At 37.2% G+C, this 12237-nt stretch overlaps 1 protein-coding gene across 1 annotated transcript; it reads left to right on the forward strand.

The window, feature by feature from the left end:
- Nucleotides 1-382: 382 nt before the first annotated feature.
- ZSWIM2 (zinc finger SWIM-type containing 2) lies at nt 383-9327 on the forward strand. Its single transcript, XM_035332033.1, has 9 exons — nt 383-748; nt 835-911; nt 1374-1414; nt 2813-3029; nt 3492-3743; nt 4000-4084; nt 5828-5946; nt 7232-7385; nt 8104-9327. The coding sequence occupies exons 1-9, from the start codon at nt 404-406 to the stop codon at nt 8863-8865; spliced, it is 2052 nt and encodes a 683-aa protein (XP_035187924.1). The 5' UTR covers nt 383-403; the 3' UTR covers nt 8866-9327.
- The last annotated feature ends 2910 nt before the right edge of the window (nt 9328-12237 follow it).

A 12237-nucleotide genomic window follows, 5' to 3' on the forward strand; every position in this document is an offset into this window, starting at 1 on the left:
ATAAAAGGACCCTCTGATGCCTTTAACAAACATCGAGAGGGAGTTGGACCCCTGTTACTCTGTGTTTTACATTCTGGGGAAAACTATGCAATCTACTTCATTATCAAAAGAATTGTAACTATCAGCTGTTTGAAGAATTGATACAAATATTAAAGGAAAGTGAAAACAAAAAGAAGAGTAAATATATATATATATATATATATTTGGAAACCCTATAAGGACCGTGACATCTCTTGCTGGTGACCATGACAAAACCCAAAAACCCGCCCCTTTCTGTGGTAAACGTTTTCAGAGCCATTCTCCTCACAAAAAGTACGTGATAAACCAGGTGGATTGCAAGCGCGTCAAAAAAGAATCAGCAAATACCAAGGGCGAGGCGGCAACCTCCCTTTTTTCTGAGAGGATGCTACCATTGATGAAAAGCACAAATAGCAGCCGATACTACAAGAAACGCAGCCGGTTCACAGCTCCAGCCCCGCGACACCTGCGGGCAGAAGGCGACAGCCACACGCCGGCTCCGGGGTCGCCTCACGAAATGGCGGCCGAGCCGCCGCCTGAGGGCCGTTGGGGGCGGTTGCGACCGTTGGCGAGGCGCGCGACGGCCATGGCGGGGCGGCGGCAAGAGGCGGGCGCCGCGCTGAGGCGGCGGCAGGAGCGGGCGCTGCGCGGCACCATGCGCGTCGTGCGGGAGCTGGGGCCCGCCGCGTTCCTGCTGCAGGAGGACGGCCGCCGCGGGCCGCCGCTGAGGGTGGGTGGCTGCGTGGGGGGGACACACGGCGCCGTCCGGGTGTGGGATGAGGCTGCCATGGTGACTGCTCGGCGCTGTCCTTGCAGGTGCTGCTCGGAGCGCCGCACTCGTGCACCTGCGGCACCGCCCGGGCGGGAGCGGGGCTCTGCGAGCACCTCTGCTGGTAAGGGGGCGCGGCGTGAGGGGACCCACAACGCGGCTGGGAGGGAGGACAAAGATAAAGCTGGTATCTGAAGTAGTCGAGGGACAGCCACCGTCACATCTGATAGATACCAGGCTGGATGACAGATATCAGGAGAGATGGGTCCCAAGCACCTTACAGCCCCCAAAAGGGGATTGCAAAGCTCCGCTCAGCCCCAACACTGCAGCAAGTCAGGGAAGGGAGAGGAATATATACTCAGAATGGGACTAACCCTTCAATTTTAAATATGAATTTACACTAATGCATATGTATTTAGCTGGATTTTCCACAGCAAGATGACTCAGTGTCTCACATCACACAATACTTGCTCCGTGAAGCTCTGAGATTCTTCCAAGGCTGCTCCAATAATATTCTAAAGTTGAACTAACAACTAACTTGGTATTGATTTTCTTATGTACCAGATACTTTGGTTATAAATTGTAGGATACTGCTGAAAAAATACCGTTTACCAAGAGATCATGAATGTAAGTATCTGCCTTGCTTTTATGGCTTGCATGTAGAGTTTACAAATTTTAAATGGATGAAGCAATGTCCTCAAGATTCACAGTCAAATTTCTGTGTAGATCCTGTTTTATTCTTCCTCCTCTCCCACTTCCACTTAAGAAAAAGTAATAGTGCTCTTGGACATTTTCCCATTTGTTTCCATTTTCCCCTGATACAGAAAACTTTGCATTACTTCATTGACTACAGCTGCAGTCTTAGGAAAAATGGAAACGCAGAATAGCTAATCAGTTGCAACAATTTCAGAGAAAGGGAAGAATAAATTAATTTAGAAAACCACCTTGTACCAAAGTTAATCCAGTGTTCTCAAGACACTCTTAAAGAGCAGCCACTGACATACTTGGTACTTTCCCTAGTCAGCAATTAACTACAGAAGTACAGCTCATCTTTTATACCAAAACAGCTGTAATAACTTCTCTATGTTACTACACCATTTCTACTTTTGCAGCATCTAAACTGTAGTATTTGCTGCACGCTGTAAATGTCAAAAAGATTTTGTAATCCTTTACTCGTTTTGATATTGATCACTTTGTGTCACCCAAACCACAAAGCTTTCCAATACAGACAGTATAAACTGTATGTTAAGAAGCAGATTCTCAAGTACTTTCTTAGACTTCCTTTTGTAGGACTTGAGAAACTCCAATAACTTCAATATCCCACAAAATAAGGGGTGTAAAGATCTTTTCTCAAGTAGGAACCATAACAAAGAAGCTAAATACAAACCAACCTTAAAGAATGGCCACTATTCCAAAAGATAGTTCAAAAAAAAAAAGAGAAAGAAATATACATATGAAATCAACGATTTCACACACAGTCAGAAACTGGCTTGTATGTTTCTATCTGAACTATATTTTTTAGAAGATTTACTCTGAGGCTTTGTATAGGCAGCACAATTTCAGTAGACAGTTGGTTTTCATCTTAACTCACAGAAAACTCCATACCTAGTTTCTGGCTGTGGAATTATAGTGGCATGTGGTATCAGAACTATATCCAGACTGTGTTTCAGAGAACAGAGTAATTTACCAAAACTGGCTGTTTGCAGAGGAATGCCTTACCTTGTATCACTTCCCCCTCACAAAAATAAGGAAACTTCAAGGAGAGAGCCCTTCAGTATTTTACTGAAATGTCAGCATTTTGTTGAGATAAGCCTTTTGAATAAAATTGCATAGACAATATTGTAAAAATTTTCTGTGCAAGCTGTAAAAAAAAAAAAAAGAATTTAGATCATTTTATAATACATACACTGTGTTTCAGCCTCCACAGAGAAGGTCCTCACTGCATTTTATGGATGGAAAACTATTAAAAGTGAGCTAAGTAGAGAGTTCTGTCAGAAAAGCTAGAACTGTTTTTACTTTTGCTAGATGCTTCTAAGTTGGGTCTTCTCGAAAGAGAAATTGAGGAGATACTCGAGCGATTGCATCAGAAATCAACACAAAATGCAAAACAAACTCTCCTCTCACAAACACCACATGAAGAGAATGACAGATGCATTCATCAGAAAGAAATTGACGAAGAGGATGTTTGTCCCATTTGTCAGGAGGAGTTACTAAAGAAAATGCTTCCCATCACTTACTGCAGGTTAAGTACACAATTTGTTCTTTGTCTTGCTATATATTATATAGAATACAATTGTTCTATATAAAACATATAATTATATAATACATAATATTATATGATTATTCATAATATCATATATATTCATATATTCATATATATTCATATATGAATATATAAATATTCATAATATGCATCATATGCATAATATTATGTAATTATTCTATTATTATATTGAATATAAATATTCTATAATATAATTATAGAATAGGTGTTACAAGACCTGCTAATACTGCTACCATTGATACACAAGTAAGAATATCTGACTTATTGTAGCCCTTTTCTGATCTTAAAGATTTAGCAATCATATGAGTTGAACTGTGGGTAGAGAATGAGGAAGAGAAAAGAAAGACTGCTTAGTATTGCTATGTGATTTTTCTTATATGTTTATAAAAGATTACAGAAATAGCCATTTGTTTTCTGTAGATACAGCTGTGGTAACAACGTACACATAAAATGCATGAAAATTTGGGCTGACCACCAAGATGAAACTGAGAAAGATTCTGTAGTGAAGTGCCCACTCTGCAGGGAAAAATTTGCACCACTAAAGCTCATTCTAGAAGAATTCAGAAACTCTAATCAGCTTGTGACTGCAACAGAGAAAGCAAGACTGGATAGGCACCTCGGAATCCCTTGCAATAACTGCAGAGTATTTCCAATTGTGGGCAAGTGCTACAAGTATGTATATTTAAATCCAGATTTTGACAGTGTTGTGTCTTTGAGTATCTCTCTTAGCTCACTGCTTATTCCTCTGTCTTTATAATAAAGAAGTGACTTCATCTACAGTGTAGAGAGCCCATCTCCAAACAGTGCTGTATGTATTTGGGATTGTTCTTTTCCGCATCATAAATTTACCTACTACTTTATCAATGCGTTGACTGTTTGCTATCCTAACTCCTTGTTCTGTTGATGTGGTTTTGTTTTTTCCTTTTAGGTGCACTGAGTGTGCTGACTATCACCTATGCCATGAATGTTTCACTGGTTTCTGCCATTCTCCACACGTTTTTCTTTTTAGACAGGTATCAAACAGGTTTTCTTTGTTGTATCCTATGCTGACCTTTATAATATTAACTGATTTCATTTCCCCTTATGCAAATCATGCAGACACTGCATTAAATGAAACTTTGCTACAAGCTAAGTGGCTACAGAAAGATACTGAACTAAGAAAAAAACACCACCTTAAGCTATGAGCTTAGTTGCCTTCTGCCTGTATATGTTGCATAATGGCACCCTTATATAGGCAGCTGCAAAAGCATCCCAGCTCACTCAACCTACCTTTCTAGTTCCTCTACCTAAATAACCCCTTCCAGCTGGCAAAGTAATGCAAAAAAAAAGAGCCAAAGGAACCAACATTAAATGAGAAGATTTTGGAGGGGCTTTGAGCTCTGCTTGTCCAGGGCAGAAGCACAATGAATCAGCACTAGAGTTCTCCCCAGTTAAATTTAACTGTACCTTATTAAATCCTCAGTTGTATTACCCAGACCACCAGCTACCTTCTGTAAGAGGCATACCTGAGACAATTACAGGCTGGTGGCAGTTTGTCAGCATGTTTTCTCCTAATAAGTGCTACAAGATAGTTGCTCAGAGTCCAGGAATAGAACAAGAGTACAAAGCCCTCAAAAATAACTATCAGTGAAAACGTTTATATGTAGTTCTACAGATAGTGAATTTGGGGTATAGAAGAAGCAGCTATGTAGTTGTGGTGGTTTTACCATGCTAGGCAGTTGAACACCACAACCGCTCTCTCACTCCCCCTCCTCAGATGAGGAGGGGAAGAAGTAAAGGAAAGAACAACTCACGGGTTGAGATAAGAATGATTTAATTAAAGAGGGGAAAAATATATATATATATATATATATATAATTAAGGAAATATTATTATTAATTAAACAATTCAACTAAAGGGAAAAAAGGGAAAGGGGAAGAGGGAGGGGGAAAGGGAATAACTAAACAAAACAAGTAAAGGCTATGTGGAAGTGCAGAGGAAAGAAATTACTCTCTACTTCCCACGAATGAGCGATGCTTGACCACGTCCTTGAAGCAGGGCCTCAACGCACGTAGCCGGTGTTCGGGAGGAGGACAGACGTTTTCGCAACGAGAGCCCACCCCTCCCCTCTTCTTCCTTTTTCCACCTTTTATTGCTGAGTGTGACATCATATGGTATGGAATATCCCTCTGGTTGGTTTAGGTCAGCTGCCCTGCTGATGTTTCTTTCTTGCTTTTTGCCCACCCCCTAGGAGGGTCAGAGAGAGTCCTGATGCTGTGCCAGCACTTCTCAGCAGCAGACACAACACCGGTGTGATACCACTGCTGTTCTAGCTACAAGTGCAGAGCGCAGCACTGTATGGGCTGCTGCAGGGAAAGTTAACATCCCAGCCAGACCCAGTACAGTAGTATCAGAGCAGTGAAAAATGAGTAATATTACCAGAACAACCATAATTGGATATACACATGCCTTAAAAGTTAATTTTGCTGCCCCTTTGTCTTAGGATTTCCAGAAAAATCAGTTGTTCAGGTTTGCCATTCACAAAAGACAAACACTGAGAATTTCTCCAAGTTCTAGCTGAAGTAAATCTTTTCTGTTCCAGCCATTGGCAAAGGTCTGAGTAAGAGGTTTCACTTAAGACAGCTAATTTTATTTGCCACACCAAAAATAGTTAGGGAACATATTTGTTGTACAACTTGTTCTCAGCTGTTCTTTGCATTGCTTGTAAGTGTTTATATCTTGAGGTCAATTTATCTCAATCCTTTTGCATGTTACAGAAGAGAAATAAGAAATGGAGAGCTCTTGAACAGCTTTCAGAATTATCAGCCCAAGGAGCAATATCGAAAAGCTTTAACCCAGCAAATAATTCTGAAGAAAGGCTATTATATCTTCAGAAGTAAGAACTTGTCCTTTTCTTTACTATCTAGTATGACAAACATGAAACATTCAATAAAATTTTCTTTAACAGTACCTGAAGCAATTATAAATACTATACAAAAAGCAATAAATATATTTTAGTAAGAACATATTCTTCTAATACTTTTTCTAATGAAGCAACAAGTTGCCTTAGCATAGTTAAAATTATATATATTTGGCAAATGAAGTAATTCTCCTCATGTACCTTAGAAAAATCACAGCACAATACTAAAAAAAATTATATTTTCAAAGTGAAAATATCCCTTGTTTAATAGTATTTTAAAAAGTGCCATCAATTTTTCACTCAACAAATTGGGATAACAAATATAATGAACAAACTTGAACTGACAGCTTTATCATACAGAAACAAAACTAATGATACAGAGAAACAAAAGCTTTTGATCATCTCTGTATCTGTTACCTCAACGTACAAGGATTCTCAGCAGAAAAACTGCACAACCTGATGTAGGTACTGCATGCATAGAAGATTAACATTTTAAAAACTTGGTAATTCTAGGATCATCTCAGAAATGAACCAGTACTACCCAGAGAAAACATTTCTGATATTCTGATATTTTTGTACCCCTGTATTATAAACAACTGTTCCAGGTAGTAGTAGTTCTGTACTATATAACAAGTGTCACATCTTAGCAGATGATCATGTTCTTATCATTATCTTATGCTTTTATCAAAAATATAAAAGTAAAAGCTACTGAAAAGGATTACCTATTCAGTAGGTAATCCTTTAGATTACCTAAAAGTAAATAATTTTACTTCTAATTATTTACTTCTAATTCAAAACTACTAACACCAATTACAACTAAAGCAGACTACAGGATTAAGTTTAGAGTCTGATACCACAATTTCAAGCCAAAGGTAGTTTTGCATGAGAATATTTGGGTTATGAATTCTGAGCTTAGATTTCAAAAGCTCATAACTCATGGCTTTTGTTCAGGAAAACTGATGTAGAAGTTATTGCATGAAATCCAATGGCTTACATTATGCAACTGCTCAGGCTAAGTGAACATACTAGTTGGTGTCCTGACAGATCCAAGAGTCTGTTCATGACTGTCATACTGAGATCAACATCACTGGAATGACTTGCACAGCAGCTCTGGTTTAGCAGACTGGTTAGAGTATCTAATTATTAGAGGTATTATTACAGAGAAGACTTTGTCAAAGCCAATTTATCGTTCTGAAGTATTCATCTTTAGTTGCTATTTTTCTTAATTCACTGTGTTCTTTTTTTGTTTGTTTTGTTTTAGGACTACTTGTACCCCAAAGAACATTGTGAAGTCTTTACCTGTTATTTTAGTTAGCAAACATAGTAATTTACTTGCCCCAGGTATTCAATGTAGACTCTGTTTGAAGAGTTTCCATCTTGGTCAGTGTGTAAGACTCCTACCATGTAATCACAAGGTAAGAGGTTAAAACAAGTGCCTTAAATATTAAAGACCAAAATCTTCACATAACCTGTTAACTTGTAGCACATCAGACTGTTCAGTTGACACTGATGTCATCCATAGCTACGTAATTTGGAAGTATATGAAACCCAGCCAGCCTTTTAATTTCACCTTTGTTAGTTTGTACCAGCAGCCTTAAGCAAGCCCACTGAAGATAGACCTTTTCACATTTACCTCATTCTAGTTTACCTGATCAGAAGTATTTTCTTTCATGATAACCTGATAGGAGTAATATAAATCCAAACTTGCAGGATCCTGATCACAGTCCCAGTAATTACTGTCCTTTAGCCCAGACTTGACATGGAACGCAATCAAAAGGGGAATTAAGCTCAAAGAGAAAGCTATTAAGGGTCAGTGCTGATTCCCCATTTTCATGAGCGTGTGTAATCTTATTCTCTGTGACAGTAACTTCATTGTTGGAGCACCTTAGGAAGTGTGGTCTAAATACCCAGTTTATAGCAGCCTGTAATTTTTTAATTAGCTTCCTTAAGCCTGATAGCACCCCAAACTCAGAATGCATTCATTCTATACATCAGCAGCATAGCACTCAGTGAAGTTCCTCTTGGTTTGCATTCAGAACACTTGAAGAAGAGTCTTCTTAGAATCACTGCTACATTGATTAGCCCATATTTAGTTAAGAAATATTATGCAAGAGGTGACCTTTGTCTTTTAAGTTTCATAGGGAATGTATTGACAGTTGGCTACTATACCGAAAAAACACATGTCCTATTGATGAATATGTTGTATACAATCCTCTGACTTGGAAGGATACACCAGCCAAACAGGAAAACTTCTCAACAGGTTCTCACACAAGTGTTAGAGAACTTGTAAAACAAGGAAAACTGGAAATGTGTCTCTCTGGAAGTCAATTTTATCTCAAGCAAGTATCATCTGAACATACATCAGGAAGTTCTCAAAGGAGCTTCAAAAAACTTGCTAATAACAGCGTGCCAGAGACTCAAAAGGATTTAAGAAGTTTTAGTGACCTCCATCTAGATGATTCTGATCATAACAGCAGCAGAACTCTATGCAATTTTTCTAGGCACAGTAAGGATATTTCTCTAAGCTCTTCTGAGGCAGCATATTCTACGAAGTCCAGCGCCATGAGGAAGGCTGACGTTCATGATGCTTTCAGAATCCCACATCGGTTTGACTGCAGCAAAACAAGCAAAGTAATTCCTACTAGAAAATATGGCTGTGATAATTCCACAAATGGAAGATACCCCAGGGAGCTGAATTTGGAAATCAATTTGTGTGCAACAAGCTATTCTTCAAAAAAAGGCAGTAAAGATGTGGGAAACACCAGCCACCAACAGAGGCTCCTAACAAGGCGACTGCCTAAAGATAATCATCTTAACTTTAAACAAACAAAACCAGATTTATTATTGGAAGGAATTCCACTGCATGTCAGCTCACGATTTTCTTGTTTTAAATAACACAGCTGTATTTTTACCTCTATAAACCGTACACAGGATTTCTTAGAGACCAAGACACAAGTTAATAAGTGAATAATCCCATGGCCTGAAGTGTGGATACTACAAAAACTAATTCACTGGTGTTCAGTACTGCAAGAAATGTTTGCATTAGATCATCACAAACATACGAACTCATCTGGCTGGTGTAGACGTTTCAGAAAATAGCTACATACTTGTAAAATTGTCACTGTGTCTTACTGGAAAGTTTTTAACCTTCAGTAAATAAATTACTCAAAAGAAATGTAAAATGTAGAGAGTTTTTATATTCTTAAAGACCAGTTAGATCAAACTTCTTATTTAGAGGTATAATAAATGAAGCCAGACTGATTTTAACATTATTGCTGAAAGAGCAATATATCAAATCTGAGCAATATCAAATCTGCTGTTTTCAGTATGCAATAATAAAAGCAAGATGGACAAGAACCTACTTACAGAGTCAGGTACATTTTTTAAGATCTTCTATTGCTTACTGATAATTAATTTCTCATAAGAGGAGCTAAGCCTTCAAATAGCATACAGGAACCACAGCTATTTTCAACTGTGTATAGATGGCCAAGCCAAAGAACTACCAAGTGTAACAATTATTTCCCAAATAGCAATATAATAAATTATAATTTTAGTAATTTCAGTTTTCTTTAAGGTCTAGGTTCCCAATAAGCATAATGAAAATTTACATATATTGCAGGCATTCAGGTTTAAATATGAATGCATATGGAATAAGAAATACTAATTTTAACTTAATTACAGTTAACTTTTTGTTGGAAGCTTGTCCAGATTTGAGATTTGACTTTTTCTAATTATATTTCCTTGTTTTTAATAGAAATCAAAACCAATAGCAACTTATTTAGAACAAACATCAGTATCATCTACTCACACAGACTTTAATTGATATTTAAATGAGTAGTCTGTACAGTTTGAGTTCTGTGTAGTTTTAGCTTTTTTTGATGACGATACAGAACAAGTTGAACCTCCTGTCCATTTTTTATATAATTTGCACTTACAGATTATCTGATGACCCAGATATTTTGTTTACACACTAAAATGCAATGTGTCAGAAAATACAGTGTTCTTTTGTTGAATTGGAGATAAAAATCATGAGATTTCTTTAGTTTCCTGTGAAGAGAAAGCAAACTCCACCCATTTTGAAATACCTGGTGAATTTTCCATGAATTTAAAGAAAGCAGAAGAACTTTTCAGGAAGGTTCAAACTAAGTTTTTCAGTGAGACTAGGAAAGCCAGAAGTTTCCTAGAAGACTGCGGCTTCTCAGAGCATTAGAGAAGTGATCACAGAACACATGTAAGTGTCCCTTGTGGCAGGAGAACCTTTGCAAAGTGCTTGCCTGCAGTCTTCTAGGGTTTCTGAACGATGTTGAAACTATTGAAATATGGCTTTTGTGAACTTTATAGAAGAGGAAGGCTTGAGAAATACTAGCATTAGATAAAATTAAAAACAGGACATTATAACCTGGAGTTCCACTTAAGCTCTTCTATTTCACAGAATCATCCTGTTCTTCTACCTGGATTCTACTCAGATAATCTACTTTGAGATTATTTGTAGTTGGAATTGACGTCTGTCTTCTGCATTGTGCAGACATGCAGAAATCTTTTATTTTTTCCTCAGAGCCACAGAAAATGTCTAAATGGAAGAGTGGAGAAGAAAGATTATGAGCAAGAGCAAAACCTGAAATAATATTCTTGTTCTCTGGGTACCCCTTTCCAATTAAGCAAAATCAATTTACACTGTAATCTTATTTGCACTAACCAAGGAACGGTAATCAGATTTAATATGGATATAGAAGCCTTTCTTAACTAGAAATGGGACAGAGAATACGACTGAATTAGAATTGGTAAATTTTTAAGGACAATAACAGTCTTTTATCATTGGAATTATGGCAATGAGAAACACAGTCTTACAGTGTTATTTAGAAAAGAAGTGTTATACGAGACAAATACATTCCTAGACAATGTATGATTTCAAGACATTCAAATAAAAGGGACTGATGACTTTTTAAAACTATTTTATTATATTGCATAAACTATGACATTTTACAAATCTTAGTTACATTTTTAGCAACAGACACACTGATACTGTAAGAGATGAAAATACACCTCTGACAAAATATAAAAAGGTAGAAATACTTAAAACCTGGATGCTGAATATCAATAATGTTTTAAAAGAATCGTACCTGCTCTCGAGGGTTTCTGAAAAAGACTGCCACAGTAATGAAGTGTCTGTTGATTGTAAGGCTCCAACATGCATGGTGGTGACCACAGCCAGCTGATGAGCTCACCTATGTTTCAGCACCACAGTATGGTCTATGATCTCCATGCTCTAGTGTGCACGAAAAAGTGTCTTTTTACACAGTAGCAAGATGATATAAAAACAGTACTGTTCTAACATGGACTGAAGTGCAACGAGTGCCTCAAAGGAACTGAATCAGTTAAACTGAAAAAAAAGTACCACTGCACTTTTGGGGAGGTGCAAATATAGAAATGTTTGATAAACTGACTGAAAAAAAAGTTACATTTGGTAAAATCATTTTTAAGCTGAGTGTTAATGCTAAAAATTATAAATTTCAGCTTTCATCCACCAGTCTTAAAATGTTATTTTTTTTTCTTTTAAATAAGCATAACACAAAGACTGCTTTTAAATGAAAGCAAAGCTCAAATTAAAAATCTCTTAACCCACCTTTCATATGAGTTCTTTATCAGAAATGTACCTGCCCACAATTAGAAGTGTGGCACAAATTATTAAGAATTCTATAAAAGAAGGCTCATTTTTAACTCTAGGCCTGCCATTATATTTTGCATATGTGAAATTCCACCAAATTTATACAAAGAGAAGCTTGGGTTATGTACACAATGCAAGTTACGCCCCAAAATGAGATAGAAATTGGTTCTAGAAAACAAAAGTTAAATACATAAGTCAGTATAGATTCTGCTTCTACTGGCAACAATGGTTAGCAGCTAAAAAAGGTTTTTTATTATAATAATAATTTGTACATATAAACATATATTAATTTCATTTCTGGAGTTAAAATTCCAGTCTCATACCTGTAAATCCAGTAACTTCAAGATGCTTCCTCTTAACTTACGAAGTTGAATCGGATCCCGTATGTGGATTTTTAAAAGATACTACTATTCAGATTGCTAAAGATATACTTTAATATTTTTTTTTTCAAACATAAAATACAAAAGAGACAGGGTGTACAATCATCATCATCATGCAGGAGTCAGTATTCCAACATAAAAACAATCTATCTGCCTTTGAAAATACTATAAAAGCTACAGAATTGCAAGGATGAATTAGTTGGTTTTCATGGTTGGTTTTTG

The sequence above is a fragment of the Oxyura jamaicensis genome, chromosome 7 (genome assembly GCF_011077185.1).
Source record: "Oxyura jamaicensis isolate SHBP4307 breed ruddy duck chromosome 7, BPBGC_Ojam_1.0, whole genome shotgun sequence".
Classification (NCBI taxonomy): domain Eukaryota; kingdom Metazoa; phylum Chordata; class Aves; order Anseriformes; family Anatidae; genus Oxyura; species Oxyura jamaicensis.